The sequence below is a fragment of the Oryctolagus cuniculus genome, chromosome 7, assembly GCF_051225735.1.
Source record: "Oryctolagus cuniculus isolate XC-2025 breed Fujian yellow rabbit chromosome 7, ASM5122573v1, whole genome shotgun sequence".
Lineage (NCBI taxonomy): Eukaryota > Metazoa > Chordata > Mammalia > Lagomorpha > Leporidae > Oryctolagus > Oryctolagus cuniculus.
In genome coordinates this window covers 28093942-28119597 of record NC_142873.1, presented here as the reverse complement: position 1 = coordinate 28119597, position 25656 = coordinate 28093942, and the positions used below count along the sequence as shown (strand labels likewise).

Genomic DNA, 25656 nt, shown 5'->3' with positions numbered 1-25656 from the left:
AAAGTGACAGAATTAAAAGGTGAGGCATTTTAAACCTGAGAACCTCCACCCGATACACATCCTTAGGAGATGCCTTGCCCTTCCTGTCCTAAGGACATGGCAAGAAGGTGCCATTTTTGAAGCAGAGAGCAAGTCTTCACTATACAGTGAACCAACTGGCACCTTGATCTGGGACTTCCCAGCCACTAGAACCATGAGAAAGAAATTCCTATTATTTATAAATTACTCAGTATTTTGTTATAGCAGTCCAAACAGATTAAGAACACAACATAAAAACTGCTTGAAACACTTTTAAACGTTTTAACTTCTAAATTAATATCAGTAGATCAGTAATCAACAGCAGATGGTGTTGCTGATCATAATTTAGTTAAGAATGGAGAAAGTATGCAGCCCATCTGAGAGCTCTATTTCAGGCAATGAACAGTGAGTACAGGTAGTCACATTTATCAGTCATAAATTTGCATAAATGTTAGGTAAACATGAAAATTTGCTTGGAAATTAGAAGAATTTGCAAAGTAAATTCTGATTTTCATATACAAGCAGTTTACATAAACTATATTAACATGCTATTTTTGGTAAAGATTTGTTTATTTGAAAGGTAGAGAGACAGAGAGTGAGCATCTTACATCTACTGGTTTACTCCCCTAATGACTGGAAACCAGTCAGAAGACCAGAATTCAACCTGGGTCTCAAACTTGAGAGGCAGGGGATCAAGTACTTAGGCCATCATCCACTGCCTTACCAAGCACAGTAGCAGGAAGCTGGATCAAAGGCAGAACATCCAAGACTCAAATCAGCACTCTGACATGAGACGCTGGTATTGCAAGTGGAGCTTAACCCACTGTGCCACAATGCTGGCTCCCTTATATATATAGGGGGGAGGGAGGGAGGGAGGGAGGGAAGATTTTACTTATTTGAGAACTAGATAGTAATGGACAGTGAGAGGAAGAGACAGAGAGAAAGGTCTTCCATCCACTGGTTCACTCCCCAAATGGCTGCAATGGCTGGGCTGGGCTGATCTGAAGCTAGGAGCCAGGAACTCCTCCAGGTCTTCAATGCAGGTGCAGGTGCAGGTGCAGCTGCTTGGGCCATCTTCCACTGCTTTCCCAGGCCATAGGAAAGAGCTGGATTAGAAGAGGAGCAGTGGGGACTCGAACTGGCGGCCATATGGGATTCCAGTGCCACAGGCGGAGGATAAACCTACTGCGTTAACAGCCCCCCACCCCAGCCCCCCGCAAATATATTCTAGGTACAAATGGCCACCATGGCTAGGAAATCCCCTGACTCTTGCCTGAATCTACATTCTACACCTTTGCTTGGGCTTTCCACATCTCGCTCCAGGTCAGGAATTCTCATTCTCATTCTCTCTCTTTTTATTTACTTGAAAGTCAGAGTTACAGAGAGAGGGACAGACAGCGTAGAGCTGGTCACTCTCCAAATGGCCAAAATGTCAGAGCTGGGCCAGGCTGAAGCCAGGAGCCAGGAGCTCCCTGTAGTTCCCTCAATGGGTACCCAGGGCCTGAGTATTTGGGCCATCTTCCACTGCTTTCCCAGGCATATTAGCAGGGAGCTGGATCAGAAGTGGAACAGCCAGTACTTGAACCATGCCTGCACGAGGCAGCTTAACCAGCTACAACACAACATTGGCCTCTCTGTCTAATCTTATTCTCCAAGGACTAGCTGGGGAGTCTGTGGTATCAAGATAACAAAGAAAGAAACTGGAAAAGGAGAAAGCTGGAGTTGAAGATATGTTTGTACAGAATAAAGCTGGAAAAGGGAACAACTTTCCCAACTAAATAACTTCCTTTCAGCTAAGTGAGAATCAGAAAAGGTACATGAAGGAGTGAGGATGAAACAAAGGAAAAACAAAGGATAAAATAGGCAAGAGAAAAAGAAAAGAGAGGGAGAAACAAGAACAAGGTGAGCCTTTCCTAAAGCTACTCCTTACTTTCTTCTTACTACCTTCAGAACCCAGTTTCAAATTTCTACCCTTCCTGTAACGTCTGTCCTTCCAAATCATCCCTGCTCCATGAACTTTTATTGGTTTTAGGACTTGGATGAATCCCTATACCTCCTCCACCACCACTGCTACAGGAAGCACATATATAAAGGAATTCCCTGAATCAATTTGTTTGTCTACAGCAGAGGAATTGTGTAATAAAACAGCTATTCTAGGAAGAAAGATTCAATTCACCTTCCAATTATATGAAGGTATTTCTAAAGTGTCATGAAAAATGGAATTAAAAGACAAGTTTCTTTTGGTGCCAAAAAATTCAAATTCCATGCATGTATAGTTTTTTCACAATAGGCATTTTCCACATATTAGGAAAAATAAAGTTTCTGCATTCAAAAAAAATTTGGTACCAAAATAAGCTCATACATATAATTCCATTCTCCATGAACATTCTGAAATATCATTACATAACTGTTAGGTCCTAGATACTGTTAATCTTATATGTTACAGAGCTAGCGCTGTGGCATAGTGGGTAAAGTCGCAGCTTATAGTGCAGGCATCCCATACCTGTGCCAGTTTGCATCCTGGCTGCTCTACTTCCGATCCAGCTCCCTGCTAAAGTACCTGGGAAAGCAGTGGAAGATGGCCCAAGTGCTTGCCCCTTTACCCACACGGGAGACCCCAAAGAAGCTCCTGGCTTTTGGTATCAGATCAGCCCAGCTCCGGCAGTTGTGGCCACTTGGGGAGTGAACCTGCCTCTCTGTAATTCTGCCTTTCAAATAAATAAATAAATCTTTTAAAAAAATCCTGTATGTTAGGGCTATTATGAATTAAATAAAATTATAGGGTACGTCTGAGAACAAGGAACCATGTATAGCATTATTATCAGAAAAGAACCATAATCTCCAATTATCATACTACATATCCTTAACACACAATTTCACAAATCAATCCAATAATATAACAGTTTTAAAAGGCACACAAATATACACCTTGCACAAGACTGTAATGCATTGGTAAAGAAAAGACAGAAACTGTGGCTACATCAAGAAAACCCTAAATAAATATAGGACAAAGGAATTAGAATTCTGTCCTAGGACAGAAAAGAATGAAAAGATCTGAGAATTGAGCATGCCTGTAGCAACCAGTTAGTATATATAGGAACGGCTGGTACACCCCAGAGATGATGAAAGTCTAATGCGGTGTTCTGGGAAAAAAGTAATAATGGAATGTAAATAATCCCACAGATTAAAAATAGTGAAACAAATGTACTTTTTTTAGGTAGACTGATATATATATTCAGACTGATGTATGTATTCAAATGAGACTTCAGCAACTACCAAAGAAATTAAGAACTACCATCAGACCATATTTTACCTGTGTATCTGCTTGTGTCATCTGCTCAGCTAACTGTAAGCAAGAATGGAAGGAGAAAAGAATGTCGTCACACAAGCTGGTAATTATATCTTTGTGTTTCAATTGGCTCTTTAAAACCGACTGGTGTTTAAGGCTCTGTCTAAATGAATAAAAAGAAAAAAATACAATCACCACATAAAGCAATTTAGGACTGTAGAAAATCTACTTTATAGGACATTAAAAAAATCACGATGCATTATATACATTAGATGTGTTATAATTAAGATGTATCAATTTTACTTCTGATGCGGTTTTATTTAAGTAAGTTGCTTTTATTTCTATGCATAAAATATTAACTGATCTCTATGTGCCAGAAACATTAAAACCTGGGGATAAATAAATAAATCAAATAGACATAATCGCTGTCCTGCCTCCATGGATCCTGTGGTCTAGCACATCAAAGCATTGTAAGAACAATTAATTAATTATAGTTGCGATAAATCTTACAAATGGAAAAGCTTAAAGTGCTATTCAAAGACCTACTCTAACTTATTCTCAGGGTAAGAACAGCAAGAAACGCTATCATGAAGATCTAAGACTTAAGCCGAGAAATGAAAGATAAACAGGAGTTAGCAAGGTGCACAATAAGAGACAGCAGCACTCCAGGCAGGGTGGAAAGGCCCAGAGACAGGAAGACTTGGTCAATCTGAACAACAGTATGAGAGCAGTATGAGAAGGGCTGGGGAATGAGGCAGGGTCCAGAGAGGATTAGATCATTACACTTAGTAAAATGGGCAGATCTTAAGCAGCAGAAAGACTTTTTGGGTAAGTTTTATTATTAAAAAAAAGTTTTACAGTACATAATTTTCCATGAACAAGATTAAGTTGCCCCAAGGGGCAGGAGAACAGACACAGACACAGACACAACCTGGTGGGTCAAGGCAGTGCAAAACTCCAGTCCCCAAAAAGAGTGGAAGATTCTTATTGATGAGTATGATGTGACTATTCATTAAGCTCTCACTGGTGCCATGCCTAATTCTAAGCACTTCACAATAATACTATCAAGATAGTTCTTGTCGCTCCCCCTCTTCGTGGAGGAACGACACAGGACCCTGCGCTGTTCTTTTGTCTGCTCGGGCCTCCCCAGGTTTGCTGCTGGTTCTTCCCGGGTTGGCTACTATCCCTTCCACCTCCGTGGAAGGGCAGTTCCCCCTGGCCGCTTTCCCCACTTCCGCAGGGGAGCGGCACACCGCCGGCCGGCTCTCTCGGGGGCTGCACAGGTGTTCCCCTTAGATGTTCCCCTTAGATGTTTCTCTTAGATGTTCCTGGTGCATGCCGTCTCTCTCCTCCTTTATAGTCCTCCTCTGCCAATCCCAACTCGACTGCCCACACGCCGAGTACGCTGCTCTCCTCCAATCAGGAGCAAGTCCCACAGTTTATTGGCTGAACTGGAGGCAGCTGTGCAGAAGCTGTTTTCTTCTCTCCCAGCGCCATATTGTGGGAGAGCAGATGCATAGAATAAGTCTTAATTCCAGTAACTTAGTCTAGTCCGAATTGCTCCCCACAGTTCTACTATAAGTACTTTTGTTTTCAGCTGATTAAAAATAAGACTCAGAGAAATGAATCAGTTATCCAACAGTTCAGCAGTAAATAAACTTCAGGAGGATTCAAGCACGTGCAGTACAGGACACTCTCAGCCACTGCACGATTGCGTATTGGCAACTGAGTGACCTGGTGATGCAAGAACAGCACCTAAGACCTGAGAGTATTACAGTGACCTTTAATGTTTTATGCATGTGTACAAAGTAGAAGTTCTTAACCGTTTTTACATTTCAACCGTATCTCCTCCCACCTCTAAGAATCTGAAGAATGTTACAGCACTCTCCCTAGGAACCCCTCATAATGGCCGAATTTCAGAGAGTTAAAATTACTTTACAAGTGGAATTAAACTTGAACAATTCAAACATATGTCATACAGAGTTTAGAATCAGCACTAATTATAGTTATTAAGCTACCTAAGTCTAGAACTAGGATAGAATGGCAGCAGGCAAATGGTTGAGATCTAGTGTGGTGCCTAGCCCATTATTTCAGAATTACCAGCTAACTAGCAATACTTTTTTAGGCAGCAGAGACCCAATTTAGCTTTGGATCTACAACTATCTAGATACCAGACAGTCAATAAACATCAAACATATCTACACAAAAGTCTTTAAATGCAATCTAAGAAATCTTACGAATAATTAAGTAACTTACTTAATTATAAACTTCCAAGTGTTGGCATGAAATGCATGATCCATACTGGAAATAACAGAGCAGATATCCAATAATGAATGAATAACTACAAAGAAAGATAACAGAACTCTGAGGACATTCAAATGTCACATACAGTGAGTCCTCCTATATTTAGCATACTTATTTTCATTTTATTTGGAAGGCAGAAAGAGAAAGGAAGAAATCTTGAATCAGTTGGTTCATTCTCCAAATCCTGCAGTAGCCAGGGTCGGGGCCAGGTCAAAGTCAAGAGCTAAGAATTCAATCTGGATCTTCTACCTAGGACCTGAGTACTTAAGCCTTATCATTTACTGCTTCCTAGGATGTGCATTAGCAGAAAGCTGGAACTCAGAGCAGAGCCTGGACACAAACCCTGACACTCTGATACAAAACACAGGAGTCCCAGTGTTGTAACTAGTGCAGCAAACACTTGCCCCTCTCCTATATTTAAAAGTATCTATTGAACATTTCAACATATTAAGATAGGTGATGCAATTTGAAAATAACTGTGTCAAAACAATTATTGAAAATGTTACATTTTTGATTTAAGGTTTTTATCAACTCAACTTGATGTGTACACCTGTCCTATGACCTAAAGAGAACTAAAATTATTCAGTGGGATCAAAGGTTTACTCTATTATAACCAAAATATTTTATAGACCCCATTTTAATTCAAAATGAAAAAATAAACTTCTAAGGAAAGAAAACCCAACAGAGAATTAAAGCAAATTTACACAGTATTTAGTGTTTACACCCAGTATTTTACTTTGCCCATAGCAGATCATTTGTAAAACTGGTCATAATAACTGTCCTTTCTGTGTTTATTCCTCTTGACTCTGGGCTTTGCCTCATGGTTTGCTTTGGCCAAGCAAAAAAATAATAAAAGTGAGGCAAGCAATTAAAAGTGTTTGCATTTAGATAACTTGCCCTTTTTTTTTTTTTTTTTTGACAGGCAGAGTGGACAGTGAGAGAGAAACAGAGAGAAAGGTCTTCCTTTGTAGTTGGTTCACCCTCCAATGGCTGCCGCGGCTGGCGCGCTGCGGCCTGCGCACCGCGCTGATCTGATGGCAGGAGCCAGGTGCTTCTCCTGGTCTCCCATGCGGGTGCAGGGCCCAAGCACTTGGGCCATCCTCCACTGCACTCCCGGGCCACAGCAGAGAGCTGGCCTGGAAGAGGGGCAAGCGGGAAAAAATCTGGCACCCCGACCAGACTAGAATCCGGGGTGCTGGCACTGCAGGTGGAGGATTATTAGCCTATTGAGCCGTGGCACCAGCCTGATAACTTGCCTTCTCTCACTGATCTTGGAAACACTGGGTCCACCATAAGGTGAGTGAGCTCAGGTTAGTCTTCAAGGTGATAAATTATTTTATCAGTACTTTTGCCTCTGCCAACAGCCAGATGAAAAGTGAAGTTAATGACTACAAACCAACTGTACCATGATCTCTGCTGAGCCTAGTCTAAACTAGACTCACAAGTCATGAATAATTAAAATGTTGCTTTTAAGCCAACAGATTTTGGAGTGGTTATAGAGCAAAAGATACTTAATATACTGTAAAAACCAACCTATTCTTTTGATTTCGAAGTTCTGAAAGTAATCTTTGCTTTTGCACATTATTGTTTTTCAAACTCTGGGTCATAATCCATTAGTGAATGATGAAATGAATAAAGCTGGTTACAACCAGCCATTCATTAAAAATACAATACAGAATGCATCACATGTAAAATGGGTATTGTTCCATTATAATAAATAAATGGGTTTGGGCTATATACATACACATGTATTTACACGAGGGATATTCAAAAAGTTCATGGAAATACACATAATGAAAACATTACGCATAATTTCAATTTTTGTAACAAAATAAATTTATCTTTAAATTTTATTTTGCCATGAATTTCCTGAAGTACCCTTGTATATATTCTGGGAAGGGATGTAAATTGCATTTCTTGCTAGAAATTATGGTTAAAAACATCTGAAAAGCTACTATGAGAATATGGACTTCAGAGTTAATCTCTGTTAATCATCATGGGGAAACTACCCAATGAATTTTATTAGTAATATGCAAATCTATACTAAAGCACCAAGAATCAATTTCACAAATTCTAACATTTAAAAAATTGGGGCCAGCAGCATGGTGCAGTGGGTTAAGCAACTGCCTGTAACGCCAGCATCCCCTAAGGGTGCCGGATGGATTCTCAATTGCGCCACTGCTGGTGCAGCTCCCTGCTAATGTGCCTGGGAAAGCAGTGCAAGGTGGCCCAAGTGCTTAGACCCTTGTACCTACATAGAAGACCTAGATGGAATTCCTGGCTCTTGGCTCTGGCTTGGCCTAGCCCAAGCTGTTGCAGCCATTTGAGGAGTGAACAAGCATAGAAGATTCTCATTCTTTCTCTCTAACAGCCTTTTAAGTAAAATAAATAAATCTTTAAAAATAAAATTTAGAAGGTTAAAAATGTATCCAGTTAGATTTAACTTGTTTTTATACATATAATGAGTAGGATGTTACGGATCATTAGAAACAACGTTGGGTTCAATAACTGATACATGCCTTACAGTCACTGTACCTCCCATGTGAAGCGGTAAGTTCTCTTCACTCACCTACTACCATACTCAAAATATCGTCATTCTCATCCGCTGAAGGATCCATGTGAACCATGTCCAGAAGTTCCATCAGCTGCTTCTGAAGAGAATAGGCCTCTTTGAAAAGAGCTTGCAGAAGGTCTGAGACCAGGTGCAAACGCCCAGAATATACAGATTCACTATTCTGATCAAAAATAAACACAAATGAGAGAAAAAAAGAAATCAGAAAAAGCTCAAGTGTCAAATTCCTACCTCCTACCATCAGAGACTATAAATTTACTGTTTTGGACTAAATCACATATTCATTCAACAAATGGTTCATAAATATTCATTATATATGTAGTTTTCTTAAAGAGATGCAAGATACGTAAAATATGATTTCTGACTTTCATGATCTGGCAAATACAAAAAGGTCAAATGTGTGACATTTTAGCACTTTATCAGCAGAGAAGTATCAATTAACTAGTATCAAAACTGCCTATGCCCCACAAATTCTAGGCCCTTTAAAAAAAAAAAAGATTTACTTGAAAGAGTGACAGAAAAGGAGACGGAAACAGGGGGACTCCATCTGCAGTGACAGGGACCCAAGTACTTGGGCCATCACCTGCTCCTTCCTGGATGTGTCTGTGCAGGAAAGTAGATGGGAAAGAGGTGGGATTCAAACCAGGCACTCCAGTACGGGATAAGGCCATCCCACGGAGTGGTTTAACCTGCTGCACCTCAATGCCTGCCCCAGGCCAGCTTTTGTGCCTTAATGTTTCTTCAGGAATAAGAGATGGACTAAATAACTTCCCTTTATAATAAGAGGTCCCAGCACTTTGTCATCATTTATTCATCAATCACTGACAACGATTTCAGGATCTCTGACTCAACATAAATCCTTAACACTTTTTTCTTTATATAGCAGAAAAAGGATAAAACAAAAAAAAATTCAAAAGGACACTTTTGTGACTTCCTTATAAGCACTTTACTTAAAACAATTATTTAAGATATGCCCTTGTTCTATGGAGAAGTCCATTCCAATAATCTTATGTATACTCAGCCCCTTTGTTCATTAATTCTAGGCTACTTGAAGTATACTTAGACCCATTACTCACCTTACAATGTACAAATGTACTTTTGATTACATGGAGGACTGAGAAGGGGAGACTATGAATATTTTCTAAAATGATGGATTCCTGTGAGGCACAAACATGCTGAACACATCCTGTAAGAGCTCCTAAGACTTGTACCATTATCTGGAAATAAAGAAAGAAGTTTCATTCAAAATTTGTGTGTGTATGTGTGCGCGCATGCACACCAAAAAGGTATCAGACAGTATGCTGGGTGCTAGCAACACAGTAGTGAAGTTCAGTCTATCAGAACTACAAATACTGAACTGGCTACTGATCACCTGGAATCTTAGTAGGTTCCTTAGTAGGCACATAGTAGGTGTTCCATACATATGCTTTGAAATTGAAGTTGATGATCTGTCTATTGTAAGCTGTCTTATTCAAGTTGTATTAAATTGTATAAAAATTCAGAAATTGCATAAAAATTCAGAATTTATGTTTCTGTATTCATATCTTTAGTTCTAAATATTTAATTTCACCATTAGGCAATTACATAAAGGATACAGAGCTAATCAATGTCAATATTAAAATACTCATACTCCAAGCTCCCCCTCTCTTAATTTTCTAATTAATTTCTAATACATTTTATTTACCTGTAAAATATTCCTTAGAGTGGTCTGGATTTCCAAATTTTGGCTTGATAATTCTTTGGCTTGACTGGTTAAGTCATTAATCATCTCATCAAATAATTTTACAGTCTGTGAAAACAAATCAGGTTATAAATAATAGAGATGCAAAGACATGTCTTCAAAAAGAAAAAAAAAAAAAAAGAAGAATTGGATAGGGGCAGAGTTTGGCTCAGTGGCTTACGTCCCCTCTTGGGATACCCACATCTCATATCAAAACAAAATGCCTGGTTTGAGAACCAGCGCTGTGGCACAGCAGGCTAAGCCTCCGTCTGCACTGCCAGCATCCCATATGAGTGCAGGTTCAAGTCCTGGCTGCTCTTCTTCCAATCCAGCTCTCTGCTTATGGCCTGGAATGCAGTAAAAGATGGACCAAGTGCTTGGGACCCTGCACCCACGTGAGAAACCTGGAAGAAGCTCCTGGCTCCTGGCTTCAGATTGGCCCTGCTCCGCCCATTGTAGCCATCTGGGGAGTGAACCAGAGGATGGAAGACCTTTCTGTCTCTCCCTCTGTCTGTTACTCTCTCTCTCTCAAATAAATATTAAAAAAAAAAAAAAAAAAGGCCTGGTTTCTGTCCCAGCTCTCTTGCCTCTGATCCAGCTTCCTGCTAATGTGGATCCTGGGAGGAAGCAGATGATGGCTGAAGTCACTTGAGTCTCTGCCACCCACTTCAAGGACCCAGATGGAGTTCCAGGCTCCTGGCTTCAACACGGCCCAGCCCCAGCTGTTGCAGACACTGAGAAGTGAACCAGCAAATGGGGGATCTCTTTGTATGTGTCTGTCTCTTTCTGCCTTTCAAATAAAATGAAAATAAAATTGGATGGGATATTATTTAACTTAACAAATACACTTATTGAACCTAATTAAAAAAGAAAACCCAAAAGGTATTTCTGCAATGTAATACTTTTTTCAAAAAGCTTCAGACAGAAATTGATTTATTTCCCATTTCTGTGGTATGAATCTATTTAAAAACATCAATGAAAAAAATCACTCAAAGCTCAATTATAAGGTATGCAACAAATGTAAATACTCTTTCCACCACAAATATTGACTTCCTACTGACCAATCAACATTCACAATTTTGGTGGTGGTAATGAATTTATCCTAAAATCACTTTCTCACTATTCACTTATCTTCTAACCTGCTCTTGTTTTTCTAGATGAGAGGTCCAACATGTGCCCTGACAACTAAGATTTTGCTCCTGGTAAATTAGCCACCCTAAGATTTTTAACACTCAGATCATTCAAAAACAATTTAACATTGCATGAATAACAATACAATCAACATCACAATATAAAGAGGATATTGTTTCCAATAGGTGTGTTACTGTTCGGCATTCTGTTTCCATCTATATGATAGCTGGGCCTCTGTGTAGTGGTCAAGAACAAATTCTAGAGACAAGGAAGATGGCAGAATAGGGAGAGAGCTTCTACTGTAGTCTAGGGGAAGATAGTTAAAAAAAAAAAAATGGAGAAAGTGCCATCTCAGGAAAGTTAGGGAGAAAATGGCACAGAAAACTCCATGCAAACTTGAGTGACACTGTGGATCCACGAGGAGGGTGTGGATTATGTACAACTCAGGACCCCTGCAGCCGAGAGCCTCAGCACCAGCTTTGGAGTGAGGTGAGACCAGACTGCAGCAGCCCAAGCCACTAGTGATAAAGCTGCAGGAAGAGCCTGGTGTGAGTCTGGCTTGGAGCCCTGTGAGAGATAGTGTACACCACATTCCTAAAGTTGTGTTTATGAAATTTATATTCCTTAAATAAAAGGTTTCTGTGGGGAAAAAAAAGAATAATTTTTTTTAAAGATTTATTTTCTTTATTTGAGAGAGTTACAGAGAGAGGTAGAGAGGGAAGAGGTCTTCCATCCGCTGGTTCACTCCCCAGATGGCTGCAACGGCCTGAACTGTGCCGATCCGAAGCCAGAAACCAGGAGCTTCTTCCGGGTCTGCCACGTGGGTGCAGGGGCCCAAGGACTTGGGCCATCTTCTACCGCTATCCCAGGCCATAGCAGAGAGCTGGATCAGAAGAGGAGCAGCCAGGACTAGAACCAGCGCCCATATGGGATGCCTGTGCTTCAGGCTAGGGCTTTAACCCACTGTGCCACAGCGCCGGCCCCAAGAAGAAATAATTCTAAGAAGTTTTTTTAGACAGAGGATATTCAAGTGACTGTGAGTAAAAGGAATTTGGATAATCACTGACTAGCTTTAAATACAAGAATACATAAAATTAACCATAATTTAAACTCAATTAGTGGAGAATACATGAAATATGAATCATATAATGATCACACTAACATATAGCATTCTCATTAGATCTACTATTTAATACTCATAATTCAAGTATTTTGGCATATTAGAAAAACAGAGCCACAATTAAGAATAGTTTACCTAAAACAGACTAGATTTTAGTAACTTTATAATATCTAGAATAAGACAATAATAATACTATACCTTTGGTAATACTTGCGAAAAAAAAGTCTGTTCCAATGTCAGGTGGTCCACATGAGGCAAAAACATTTTTACAATAACTTTCAAAATTTCTATGAAGGAAAACAGTAATATAGTCTATAAAAATAATAAATCACATCAGCCAATACATTCATTATCCTTTACCCAGTGTGAGACTATGTCAAGTGCTAACAATCTAAAGCTTCGTATAGTGTCAAAATGCCATAATGTACATAGAAAAACTAAGGATACATATTTGCTATGACTATTAAGTACAGATAGCAAAAAATATCAATATCCACAATAGCAAATTAAAAAAAAGGGGGAACAGGCACTGGGCATTTGGCCTATCATTTAAGACACTGGTTAAGATGCATGCATCCGGGGCCGGTACTGTGGCACAGTGGGTTAAAGCCTTGGCCTGATGCGCCGGCATCCCATATGGGCGTTGGTTCTAGTCCCCGCTCCTCCTCTTCTAATCCAGCTCTCTGCTATGGCCTGGGATAGCAGTGGAAGATGGCCCAAGTCCTTGGGTCCCTGCACCTGCATGGGAGACCTAGAAGAAGCTCCACGCTCCTGGCTTTGGATCAGCGCAGCTCCGGCCATTGTGGCCATCTGGGGAGTGAACCAGTGGATGGAAGACCTCTCTCTGTAACTCTTTCAAATAAATAAAAATATCTTAAAAAAAAAAAAAAAAAAGATGCATGCATCCCAGAGTGCCTGGCTTCAAATAAACAAACAAAAAATCAAAATAAACAGTGAAAAAAAACAAAAACAAAAACAACTGGAACAAACCTAAAATTCCAGCAACTGAGGACCAGTAAACTGGATGTGGATACATCTATTGAATAGAATCAGCTACCATTAAAATTATCCTTTAAAACATGAAAAAGATGTTCACAATATACATATAGTTTCTAAAAGAGCATAATCCTTATTTGAATGTATAGAAACTTATATATACACAAAGGATGATGGGCCAGCAGGACTGTATTGAAATAAGATCAAACCATTTCCATCAAATCCTTAACCATTTCAGATTTCAAATTTTGTAAAATGAACATGCATTAATTTTTATACTCAAATTTTAAAACCTGTTACCTAAGAAAATGAGACCCCAACAAACAACATACTCAAAATTATAAGCAAATAGTTCACAAAGCAAAATGTAAATAGAATATACTAACTCAAAATATGCAATTTTCTGTAACTTTTTTCTGTAAGTTTTTCTTAAATGACAGTGAACATTAACAAAGGCTGAAAGTTATGAAGGACAACAAATTCAGTTTCCAATAGGTCTACATTTGAACAACTAATACATCCACATAAAGAACACTTTATTATTTATCCATAAAGGAATATCAAACTTTAGTCACTGTAATTGGAAGGAATTTGATTATTTCAAATAACTAAAAGTTAGAGTTTATAACATAGAAAATGATCACATTTTAAGGAAATACAAAACTACAAGGTCATATTCATTGAATTATGAGTGCCTTAGACCTTAATGACATTGAAGTATATCATACAATTAGAATAATTTTACTTACGAATATGTTCAATCCAATTATCAGAATGTTGACACATAGAGTAAAATAATTAAGGAAGACACTATCAAACCAGAATATTCACTACTAAGAATTAATTCACAAAATCACTTTCTTGAAATGAAAGCAAAGATCTTTAAGAAATTGAAATTAGACTCAAATTACAGGCTTAATTTTCCTTTGAAAAAATTCAATGTTTAACAGGTAAACAAGCAGTATGGTGCAAATGAGGAACTACTTTCAAAACTGCTCAAGGATAAGTTTGCCTTTTCAAACCATGTGCAGTCATGAAACATTTCTGACAGATGATAAGCAATGGTCCAATAATCCATTGACTTCAGGTTTATATGACAGAAAACAAATTTCTCCATAGCATTTCAGCAGTATTTCATTTGTACCCATCTTTAAGTCACTCAATACTTTCTTCTTTTCATGTTACTTCCATACCTATCTTAACCTTATCAGGCTGAAATTATACTTATAGCAGGGGCTAAGAAATATGTGGCAAATTACCTTATGTTCAATACAAAAGTTAGCAGTAATCATATTCTAAACTATATCATTGTACAGCATGGAGAATAACTGTTAGAAATACTTTACAAAATAAACATAAGAATTGGGGCCAACGCTGGCGTGCCGCAGGCTAAGCTGCCACCTGAGACACTGGAATCCCATATGAAGTGCTGGTTCCAGTCCCAGCTGCTCTGCTTGTGATCTAGCTCCCTGCTGATGCACCAGGGAGGGCAGCAGAGGATGGCTCAAATGCTTAGGCCTCTGCCATCCACATGGGAGACCTGTATGGAATTCTAGGCTCTGGACTTAAGCCTGGCCTATATCTACAGTTTTGACTATTTAGGAAGTCAACCAGCAGATGGAGGATCTCTGTCTCCTTTCTCTGTAACTCTGCCTTGTTTTTTTGTTGTTGTTGTTGTTGTTTTTGTTTTGTTTTGTTTTGTTTTGACAGGCAGAGTGGACAGTGAGAGAGAGAGAGAGAGAAAGAAAGGTCTTCCTTTTCCGTTGGTTCACCCTCCAATGGCTGCTGCGGCCGGAGCACCATGCTGATCCAAAGGCAGGAGCCAGGTGTTTCTCCTGGTCTCCCATGGGGTGCAGGGCTCAAGCACTTGGGCCATCCTCCACTGCACTCCCGGGCCACGGCTGAGAGCTGGACTGGAAGAGGAGCAACCGGGACAGAATCTGGCGCCCCAACAGGAACTAGAACCTGGGGTGCCGGCACCACAGGTGGAGGATTAGCCTATTGAGCCACGGCGCCGGCCTAACTCTGCCTTTCAAATGAATCTTAAAAAAAAAAAAAAATCAATGTAAGAATCATTAAAGAATATAAGGATCATTAAATAATACATCAACAAGAAAAATAAATACCCTTAACTATTACACTAATACAAAAATTGGTTCCTCTCTCAAATTGGTTCCTTACTTATTTTGTGTATATACTCATGTTACTACAGTAGCAACATAGTTAACACATCTGAGTTCAGTAGTATAGAATTTATCTTAAGGAAAAGCTTCAGTAAAGCTCAAAAAATTCCCACTATTCCAAAGTTAGTGTTGTTTATGTAGTCATGAAAGACTAGAAAATAAGTAACATGCAAGATATGAAAATAACTATGTTTGGAAGATGGATTGCAGATTTAATACAAACTTGCATTTGTTGAAAATGACAAATACTACCAAACTTAAAAAAATGCTTTCTACTGAGACTGCAAGCATTTTTAAAACATTAAATATTGTTAGCCCTCTCCTGAATGCTTACTATCTGCCAGGCACTGTTCTCAGTGCCGAGGATTAATCAGTGAACAAAACCAAGTTCCTACCTTTATGAACTTTATAGTACAGTGAGAAGTAGAAAATTAACAAAGCAAATAAAGATAATTTCTGGGCCAGGTTTTCTGAAGCAGTAGGTTAACCCACTGCCTGCAACATGAGCATCCCATATGAAAACTGGCTGGACTCTCTGCTGTGGCCAGGGAGTGCAGTGGAGGATGGCCCAAGTGCTTGGGCCCTGCACCCCATGGGAGACCAGGATAAGTACCTGGCTCCTGCCATCAGATCAGCGCGGTGCACTGGCCGCAGCGCGGCGGCCACGGCGGCCATTGGAGGGTGAACCAACGGCAAAGGAAGACCTTTCTCTCTTTCTCTCTCACTGTCCACTCTGCCTGTCAAAAAATTAAAAAAAATAATAATAATAATAAAAAAGAAAAGAAAACTGGCTGGAGCCATGGCTGCTTCACTTCTGGTCCAGCTCCTTCCTAATGCGCCTGGGAAGGCAGTGGAAGATGGACCAAGTGCCTGGGCCCCTACACCCACGTGAGACATCCAAATGGAGTTCCTGGCCTCTGGCTTCTGTCTGACCATTGTGGTGGCCATCTAGGGAGTGAACCAGCAAACAAAAGTGTATGCACTCTAACTGCCTTTCAAATAAATCTTAAATGTAGTGGTAAAAGTGTAGTGGACTAAGGTTTCTGAAAAGGCCCCTCTGGGGAGGTAACATTGGAGCCAAGACCTGAATAATGAGATGGACAAAAAGCTAGAATAAGCTAAGCTGAGCACAAGATCCTGAGGCAGGAGAGCTTGACGTCAAAGTGTTTATGGAGAGTATAGTTAGCTACGTATGAGAGAAGGACAAAGCTTAGAGCAATTGGAGCCTTCGATATGTTTGGATTTTATCCCCAATTTGACAAGTCATCGGGGTTGGTTTAAAAAAAGGAAGTCTTTTTCACTGAAAATTTTTTTGAAGGACAAATTACGGAAGGATCGAAGTAGAAACAAGCAAACCATTAACAGTACAGGTGATAGGAGTTTTGAACCAGATTGGTAGCAATGGGGATGGAGATAGGTGGACCGACTGAAGATATAATAATTCAGAGCCAGAAACAACAGAACTTGCTGACTGGGTATGAGAGAAGATTCAGGGCTTTGGTTTGTGAAACTATTTACTCAGATGAAGAAAACCGGAGTAAGAACAAGTTATGTCCCTTTGAGTACGTTAAAACGAGATGAAAATATTGCCTTTGCATTTAATGAAGTCCCTCTGTAAGCCTGAGGGGAAATGAAGTCCTTGTTCCTTATCTTTGTTCCCTAAAAACCCAACACCAGGCCTGATGCGCATGTACAAATGCTTTTGAGTAGGATAGCTCTTCATTTCCAAGTCAAACTCCTTGAGGACAAATCCACAACTACACAATGACCTAAAAGAAGGGCTTTGGTACCATCTGGGATTTTTCTCACATCTGAATGAATGGCTGCTATATGAAGGTAATATTTAGTTACTTTGGGCTTTAGCTGTGAAAATTTGTAGGGCCTGCACTGTGGGATAGTGGGTAAAGCTGCCGCCTGTAGTGCCTGCATCCCCATATGTGCCCCTGGTTCGAGTCCCGGCTGCTCCACTTCCCATCCAGCTCTCTGCTATGGCCTAGGAAAGCAGAAGATGGCCCAGGTCCTTGGGACCCTGCACCGACGTGGGAAACCCAGAAGAGCCTCCTGGCTCCTGGCTTCAGGTTGGCACCATTGTGGCTATCTGAAGAGTGAACCAGCAGATGGAAGACCTCTCTCTCTCTGCCCATCTGTAACTCCGCCTTTCAAATATGTCTTAAAAAATTATTTGTGCAGTGTTGAGACTTTATATTTTTCTTTTTTTAATTTATTTATTTGAAAGTTATAAAGAGAGAGAGGAGAGGCAGAGAGAGAGAGTCTTCCATCTGCTGATTCACTCCCCAATTGGCCACAAAGGCTGGAATTGTGCCCATCTGGAGCCAGGAGCTTCTTCCTGGTCTCCCACACAGGTGCAGGGGCCCAAGCACTTGGGCCATCTTCTACTGCTTTCCCAGGCCATAGCAGAGAGCCGGATTGGAAGTGGAGTACCCGGGTCTTGAACCAGCACCTATATGGGATGCAGGCCCCGATCATTTTATTTTTATGAGTGTAATTTCATGTCATCGGTGACCTCAAAGACAAAAACAAAAACTAAAAACCTTTTCTCATGAGGGCCTAGGACTCCTGTCACATTTACAAGGGCATGAACCTACTAAGGAATGGTCTACAGCTGGACAACAGTCATTTAACAGCTCAAGGCCACAGGTGGACGCCAACAAGAAATGGAGCGGGTCTGCCTAACAGCAATACATGAAAAGGGGTCCGGGACAGGCGACGAAGGGGGAAACTACGTCCTTTAATTCTCACAGTCCTGAGAACGGGGTTATCCAAATTCATCAACCATCTGACAGATGATAAAAGCTCAGAGCATCTCTCCCGCCCTACTTCACAAAGCCAGAGCTGGCCATGCAGGTCGGGTCTGAGCCCTTGCAGCGCCCACTGCCCACATGCAAAGGCATTTACATTTAGTTGCAAGCAAATCTGCACCGGCACGAAGGAATGCCAGAACCAGTTCACAACACATCTTGGAGCCTACCAGAGCCCAAGCCAGAGGGCCGCGATCTCGGGGCCCACGGTTCTCACTCAACCCTCCTGGACCCACTCACCAAAATAGGGGTTCAGGCCGCAGCAAGGCAACACAGCCCGGCGGGGGAAGGGGTACGACGGGGCAGAGGACGGACTCGCGACCCGCCACCCGCCCGCGCCTCTCGCGGCGTGGAAATGACAAGCAAGGATATGAGGAGCCGGGGCAGAACGGACGGCAGCTCCCGGCGGCATAGTTCCTCCGGCCAGCCGCTTAACTCGTCCAGGGCGAGCGCGCCGGGCGAGACCGCGCGCTCTTGAGCCATGCCGCGCCCCACGGCGAAGCTTCAAACCGAGCCCGCCACAGCCCGCACCGGAAACGGCGCGGTCCCGGCAGGCCTTGCGGGCTCCCCGCGCCCTCCGAACCATAGAGAGGAAGCCGGCTGAGTTCCTCGTAGCTGGACAGAAAGCCGGGCTTGTCAGGCCCCCGGAGGACCCAACTCGCTGGTTTGCGGTTTCCGTGGAGAGGACGCGCTGTGTGACACGAGGGTTTTATTTTTTTGCCTGGTGAGCCCAGTACACGCCGGACAGCGAGAGTCCCCGGGTCTGCATTGCTGTAAACGGTACACTGAGTTGGGGGCGCTTCCGGGAGGTGAGGGCTGGAAGTCCCCAGGGCGCTGCCTTCGCTCCCGTGGGGAATGGAGATAGCGCATCTGGGGTTTGAGCTGAGCCCCAGCCCTCATAAGGGGTGGTTGCAGCCTTTTAACCGTGCGATCAAGGAAATAGAGATCCCATCTGCTTCAGGTGCGGTGCAGATCGACGCAAATCAATCAAATGTCTCGCACCGTGGGTAAAGATTCCCAAAAAGTTACTTCCTCAGACGGCTGCTGCAGTGCCCGTGTTTCGGAACTGTTGTACAGTTAAATGAATTCCTCCGAAATTACCCCCAGCGTTGCTGGTCCGGACTAAACGTTTCGTAATGAAGTAATTTGGATGAATCGCCTTGCGCCACAGCGCTCCTGTGCCGGCTCAGTTAGCACAATAAAGTCTTGAGCATCTAGTACTTGACACAGTAACAGACAGAAGTGTATATTTGGGCACAGACGGGACAGTTGAAAGACAGCCGGAGAGCGAGGCCGTCCGGTCTGAAAATCTCGGACTTGATGCCTGTTCTGGCCGTTGGTACTGCTGCTGTTCTTTCGTTTTTAGCGTTTGTTTTCCAACTTTGGAACCCGTAAGGTTTGCATGTTTTTGTTTTTACAAATCTCTGATTTCCACGCTCCTGCCCCCTCCCACACACAGCTGCTTTTTTTTTGTTTTTAGAAAAGGCAGCTGTGGGGCTGGGGGAGGAAGCGATTTAATGCTGCATTCTAGTGAGGTGTGACTTTGCTTTTATCATTCCCTTTCTTCCAGAACTAAGCTGAAAGAGACCAGCAATCTCCAAAAAGTCATCTGGAAACATCTCTGAATATTTGGAACAGTGTATAAGCAGATAAAGAGAAACTAACAAAAAAAGAAGTAAAATGAATAATTGAGGCAGGTTTCTGTGTGTCTCCACTTTCTATCTGGAAGTTGAAGAATCTTCCTTGGAATTTAAGGATTTTGTGTTTTTAAGAAGAGATGACCTTTCAATTTAATTTCGCTATAGAAGAACATCTGGAAAATGAATTAACACCCCCTGGAGTTGCAGCAGTAACTGTGGGTTCCTCAAAAAAGTTGTCGGTCTCAAAAAGTCAAAAGGAGAAACAGAAGGACTTGGCTCCGGCTCCCACGTGGGAACCTAAGTCAGTGGGGAACGCAGCTTCCTGTCAACACACAGACAACCTATGCAGTGCGACTGACAGTTCAAGGCTCTTGGAGCCACATGAAAAGCAGTGCTGCTTGAGAGTTGCCAAAGAGCATGTTATGCCCACAGATGTGAAGAAAGTGTTAGAAAATAAAGTCATAGACGCGGTACCAGGTCTCCAGAATGTCAGCCTGTCAGTAGTGAAGACCGCCTTGTTGAAGGAGAGCTGCTCTGGAGAAAACATAGTTTCGAAGAGCTTTTCTTGTCACTCTGATCTGATTACAGGTGTTTACGAAGGAGGCTTAAAAATCTGGGAATGTACCTATGACCTCCTGGCTTATTTCACAAAGGCCAAAGTAAAGTTTGCTGGCAAAAAAGTGTTGGATCTTGGCTGTGGATCAGGGTTGCTGGGTATAACTGCTTTCAAGAGAGGGGCCAAAGAAGTTCATTTTCAAGATTATAATGGGATGGTGATTGATGAAGTAACCTTACCTAATGTTGTGGCTAACTGCACTTTGGAAGGTGAAGAAAATGATGTAAAAGAGCCAGATGTGAAAAGAGGTAGGAATTCAAGAGTAGCAGAAGAGCTATGTAAATGCCGGTTCTTTTCTGGGGAGTGGTCTGAGTTCTGTAACCTTGTCCTGAGCAGTGAGGAACTCTTTGTAAAATATGACCTCATTCTCACTTCAGAAACCATTTACAATCCAGATTACTATAGTACTTTGCATCAAACATTCCTTAGACTGTTGGGAAAAAATGGACGGGTGCTTTTGGCCAGCAAAGCACATTATTTTGGTGTAGGTGGAGGTGTTCATCTGTTTCAGAAGTTTGTAGAAGAAAGGGATGTATTTGAAACTAGAACACTTGAAATCATTGATGAAGGACTAAAGAGGTTCCTAATTGAGTTGACTTTTAAGTTCCCTAATTAGTGTTCACTGGATGTCCTAAGTGAAATAAACAGATTGACAAAAACATGTTTTGAATATTTAATTCTGGTTTTTCTATTATTATTTTGTTGACGTTATGAATTTTTTTGTTTTGTTTATCCAAATAGGCCAGCTGTGTAGCAACCTTGTACTTACTGGGTAAGACTGAGGAAGTATCCCTAGGTGTTTGATGAACTTAGGAAATCATTGTACTGAAGTTCTCTGTCTTCTTCCTTCATTGTTTGCCTTTTCTACCACCTTTTTTTTTTTTTTTAAGATTTATTTATTTATTTGAAAGAGTTACACAGAGAGAGGAGAGGCAGAGAGTGAGAGAGGTCTTCCATCTGATGGTTCACTCCTCAGGTGGCTGCAACGGCCGGAGCTGCACCCATCTGAAGCCAAGAGCCAGGAGCTTCTTCTGGATCTCCCACGTGGGTGCAGGGGCCCAAGGACTTGGGCCATCTTCTACTGCTTTCCCAGGCCACAGCAGAGAGCTGGATCGGAAGAGGAGCAGCCAGGACTAGAACCGGCACCCATTTGGGATGCCAGTGCTTCAGGCCAGGACGTTAACCCTCTGCTCCACAGCGCCGGCTCCTCTACCACCTTTGACATCATATAACATTATTCTCAGAAATCCTGCCATTCCCTTATCTCGTTTGTAAATTCTCCCTGAGTTCCTTGTTCACATGAAGTGCCTAGGCAGGTAACCATGCCATTAGTTGTAAGGCATACATGATATGTTCAGAACCACTAAATGGTTCTGAATCAAAATTGGCCTTGTGACCTGGGTCCTTCAAAAAGTTCATGGAAGATGGAATTAAAAATTGTTTTATTTTGTTGCAAAAAATTTTGAACTCCATACATATGAGTAGTCTGTAAAAGCATGGAAATTGTGTATTGTGGAAATACTATACATGAACTTCAAATTTTTGCACCAATATAAACTTTATTTTAAAAAAAAAAAAAATCGAGAGAGACAGAAAGTATATACCTGCTGAAGCTGAAGCTAAAGTTGTATTTTAAGTCTATTTTTCCATGTACTTTTTCAGGTATCCTTGAAGCTAGGAAGAAACTTTGATTTTGTTTTTCCTATTCATTTACATTGCATAATAAGGATTAGGATGCTGAGCAGTTGCATTCACATTGAGATGCAGAAACTGGAGTCAATTTCTCGTTTTTGTTGAAAAGGCAGAGACAGAGTGAGATCTCCCATCTGCTGGTTTACTCCCTAACTGCCTGCAACAGCCAGGGATGGACTAGGGCTGAGCCAGGAGCCAGGAACTGAATCCAGGTCTCCTAAGTAATCGAGCCAGCATCTACTGCCTCCCAGGATGCAAGCAGGAAGCTGGAACTGAAAGCAGAGCCAGGACTTGAACCCAGGCACTCTGATATTGGATGCAAGCATCCCAGCAACATCTAATCCCTGTGTGAAATGCTTACCCCTAAATTTTTTTTTAAGATTTATTTTATTTATTTGAAAGGCAGACTTACAGAGAAAGAGAGGAGAGATAGGTCTTCCATCTGCTGATTCGCTCCCCAAATAGCCACAATGGCTAGGGTTGGGCCAGGCGGAAGCCAGAAGCTTCTTCCAGGTCTCCAGAATGAGTGGCAGGGGCCCAAGCATCTTCCATTGTTTTCCCAGGTGCATTAGCAGGGAGCTGGATGGGAAGTGGAGCAGCTGGGACTTGAACCGGTGCCCATATGGGATGCTGATACTGCAGGCATTGGCTTTACACCACCCCCCCAAGACTTTTAATTCCATTTTTTCATGAACTCTTTGAAGTCTCCTTGTATATATAAGATAATGTGTTTTGGAGCCTTGGAATAAAGTTCAATTTATCCATCTGCAAAATAACTAATTTTTTATAACAGATTTATTTATTTGAAAGAGTTACAGAGAGGTCCTCCATCCACTGGTTCAATCCTCAGATGGCCACAATAGCCAGGGCTAGGCCAGGCCAAAACCAGGAGCTTCTTCCAGGTCACTCACATAAGTAAAAGGGGCCTAAGCACTTGGGCCATCTTCCACTGCTTTTCCCCAGGCCATTAGCAGGAAACTGGATCAGAAGTGGAGCAGTTACAATGCTGGCCTCAGTGCAAAACAGTTTATAACAGTGTATCCATGACAGAATAGTTTGAAGAATGAGAGCTAATTTTGAGCATTTATCATGGTTCTTATCACATGATTCCCATGTTTAAATGGACATTATTCTTTCCAAGAATTCATATAATTCTCAGGCACTCTGTTTTCTCAGCCAGATAGAAAGATCTGTTTACTTTTGTTTAAAATGGGGTTTGTGGAGGCTGGTGCTGTGGCATAGTGGGTAAAGCTGCCGCCTGTAGAGCGAGCATCTCATAAGGGTGCCAGTTTGAGTCCCAGCTGCTCTATTTCTAGTCCAGCTTCCTTGAGGGCTGGCGCTGTGGCTCACTTGGTTAATCCTCCGCCTGCGGCACCGGCATCCCATATGGGCGCCGGGTTCTAGTCCCAGTAGCTCCTCTTCCAGTCCAGCTCTCTGCTGTGGCCCGGGAGGGCAGTGGAGGATGGCCCTAGTGCTTGGGCCCCTGCACCCGCATGGGAGACCAGGAAGAAACACCTGGCTCCTGGCTTCAGGTCGGTGCGGCGCCAGCCTTAGTGGCCATTTAGGGAGTGAACCAACAGAAGGAAGACCTTTCTCTCTGTCTCTCTCTCTCTCACTAACTCTATATCTGTCAAATAAATAAAAAAAATTAAAATCCAGCTTCCTGCTGATGCACCTAGGAAAGCAGCAGAAGATAGCCCAAGTGCTTGAGCCACTGCAGCCACATGGGAGACCTGCAAGAAGCTCCTGGCTCCTGGCTCCAGCCCTGACTGCTGCAGTCACCTGGGGAGTGAACCGGCAGAGGAAAGCTCTCCCTGTCTCTGTGTCTCTCCCTCTCTCTGTCTCTAACTCAGCCTTTCAAGTAAATAAATAAAAAGGAGGAGGAGGAGGAGGAGGAGGAGGAGGGGGAGGAGGACCAGGAAGCTGTAAAGATTTCCCTGTGCCATAGAAGTGTCCTTTATTGCAGCCCAGATCATAACCTCTTTCCAACCTGGATGGTGGGGGGCAGCCACAATACACTCATAGCAACTAGCAATCTCTCACAGTTCCAATTTCTGCCTTTTTAAGAGATTAAAAGTGAACTCAGATAACCCTTCAAAGGAAGCTTGTCATCTACAGGGGAAATTCTAAGGGAAGTGCTTTTTTAGGATAAGGATTATTTCTCTGTTTGAAAAAAATGTAAAAATTACAACCACACTAAACAGCTTGGTAATATAAATATTACACAAAGAAACGGGAAATTTGGGCATTTTTCTACTCACAGAGAAGTATAATCGATATATGATCTGCAAAAATCTGATAAAGGGAAGCTGTAATTATCCTTTTCCATAGTGTTTACTTATGTGATAGGGAAAGTGCACGTGAAATCTTGTTTCGGCATTATGCGAGTGTATCTCAAGCCTTTACCATAGAGTCAGACTCGTGAAATCCAAATGCCTCAGTCACATGCTGCTGCTGGAGTGTGCAGCACCTTTATGCAAAGATAAAGCAGACTCCTGCCTCCAGGCAGGGTCAGCTCCGAGTTAGGGAGCACAGGGGAGCAGGGGAACGAGTTCTGTTTCAGCCCTCCTCATCTTATGTTAGAAGTCCCATGTGTTAATCCTACACATATCCACAGGGTTCAGACTGAAGATGTAGAAAACTGAGCCATAAACTGACCACCATCAGAACAACAAGGCACTCCCTGCAGATAAAGGAAGAGGGTGGTAAGAGATGGATTTTTTTCCTCCTCATGACGATCTGCTGCCTCTTTGTTGTGGGCATCCAGCGTGGCAAAATGCAATGAGGTTTTCATTATTTTGCTGCAGGTGAACACAAAGCAAATGTGTGCACTGGCGGCTGGAGCCACAGAAGGAAGTGTTCCATGCAGTGACAACTCAAGGTGGGTGCTGACGTCAGATGACTGCTGAAGCCTGTCCCTGTCACCCATCCAAGAGTCTTAGAAGTTCTTTCCTTGTCCTGGTTTCACTGCAGCAGCAGAACCGTTCTGAAAGCCTGCTAACACCTCCAGTCAGCCATACAGGATGGATGTAGCTCTAGCAATTATCTCCACTTTTCGGATCTCCAACAGGTACCCACGGAGCATTCAGCCAGCCTGATGCTGCACGGGAGAAATTGACATGTCTTGATACGTTGACCATAAGTTGCACACTGCAAAATTCAGAGAAAATTATTTAAAGAGTTCAGGTCTGGCGCTGTTACATAGTGGAAGTCCTTGGGCCCCTGCACCTGCATGGGAGACCTGGAAGAAGCTCCTGTTTCCTGGCTTAGGATAGGCACAGCTCCGGTCATTGTGGCCAACTGGGGAGTGAACCAGTGGATGGAAGGCCTCTCCTCTCTCCCTCTCTCTCTGACTCTCCTTTTCTCTTTGTGTAACTCTGACTTTCAAATAAATAAATCTTAAAAAAAAAAAAAAAAGAGTTCAATGGAAAGAAGCCATTATCCTCATTCTGTCATATCTGTTCAAAGCTTATCCAAATTCTTTCCATGTGGCTAAAAATGTCCTAGAACTCAAAATTCTGAATCTCTGCTATTCAAGGCTAAATAACCTCTAATG

At 42.0% G+C, this 25656-nt stretch overlaps 2 protein-coding genes across 10 annotated transcripts in view; one reads left to right on the top strand and one right to left on the bottom strand.

Annotated features, from left to right (window-relative positions):
- The window catches only part of FIRRM (FIGNL1 interacting regulator of recombination and mitosis), a 63611-nt gene extending 44947 nt beyond the window's left edge, over positions 1 to 18664 (bottom strand). For 3 of the 6 annotated variants that reach the window (XM_051858392.3, XM_089299578.1, XM_089299580.1), the window contains exons 1-8: positions 18526 to 18664; positions 13900 to 13940; positions 12353 to 12441; positions 9868 to 9972; positions 9260 to 9400; positions 8181 to 8346; positions 5564 to 5648; positions 3332 to 3470 (exon numbers count right to left, since the gene is read on the bottom strand). In XM_051858392.3, the coding sequence (XP_051714352.3) occupies positions 3332 to 3470; positions 5564 to 5648; positions 8181 to 8346; positions 9260 to 9400; positions 9868 to 9972; positions 12353 to 12441; positions 13900 to 13940; positions 18526 to 18635 (876 nt within the window). In that variant the 5' untranslated portion in view covers positions 18636 to 18664. Of the gene's footprint in view, positions 1 to 3331; positions 3471 to 5563; positions 5649 to 8172; positions 8347 to 9259; positions 9401 to 9867; positions 9973 to 12352; positions 12442 to 13899; positions 13941 to 18525 lie in introns of those variants that run through there. The other 3 variants (XM_089299579.1, XM_089299581.1, XM_089299582.1) reach the window with 3 other exon arrangements.
- A 77-nt stretch (positions 18665 to 18741) lies between these two features.
- Positions 18742 to 21067, top strand: METTL18 (methyltransferase 18, RPL3 N3(tau)-histidine). 4 transcript variants are annotated; one of them, XM_089299589.1, is made up of 2 exons: positions 18742 to 19548; positions 19723 to 21067. In XM_089299589.1, the coding sequence occupies exon 2, from the start codon at positions 19930 to 19932 to the stop codon at positions 21022 to 21024; it is 1095 nt and encodes a 364-aa protein (XP_089155715.1). In that variant the 5' UTR covers positions 18742 to 19548; positions 19723 to 19929; the 3' UTR covers positions 21025 to 21067. The 4 variants fall into 4 exon arrangements, with proteins under 4 accessions (XP_089155715.1, XP_051714365.1, XP_069932970.1 ...); XM_051858405.3 differs by having other exon boundaries at positions 18762 to 18913; XM_070076869.2 differs by having other exon boundaries at positions 18762 to 18961.
- Positions 21068 to 25656: the final 4589 nt, after the last annotated feature.

Coding starts and splice junctions, on each gene's coding strand:
- METTL18 (XM_089299589.1), top strand. CDS start 19,930: ATGACCTTTCAATTTAATTTCGCTATAGAAGAACATCTGGAAAATGAA.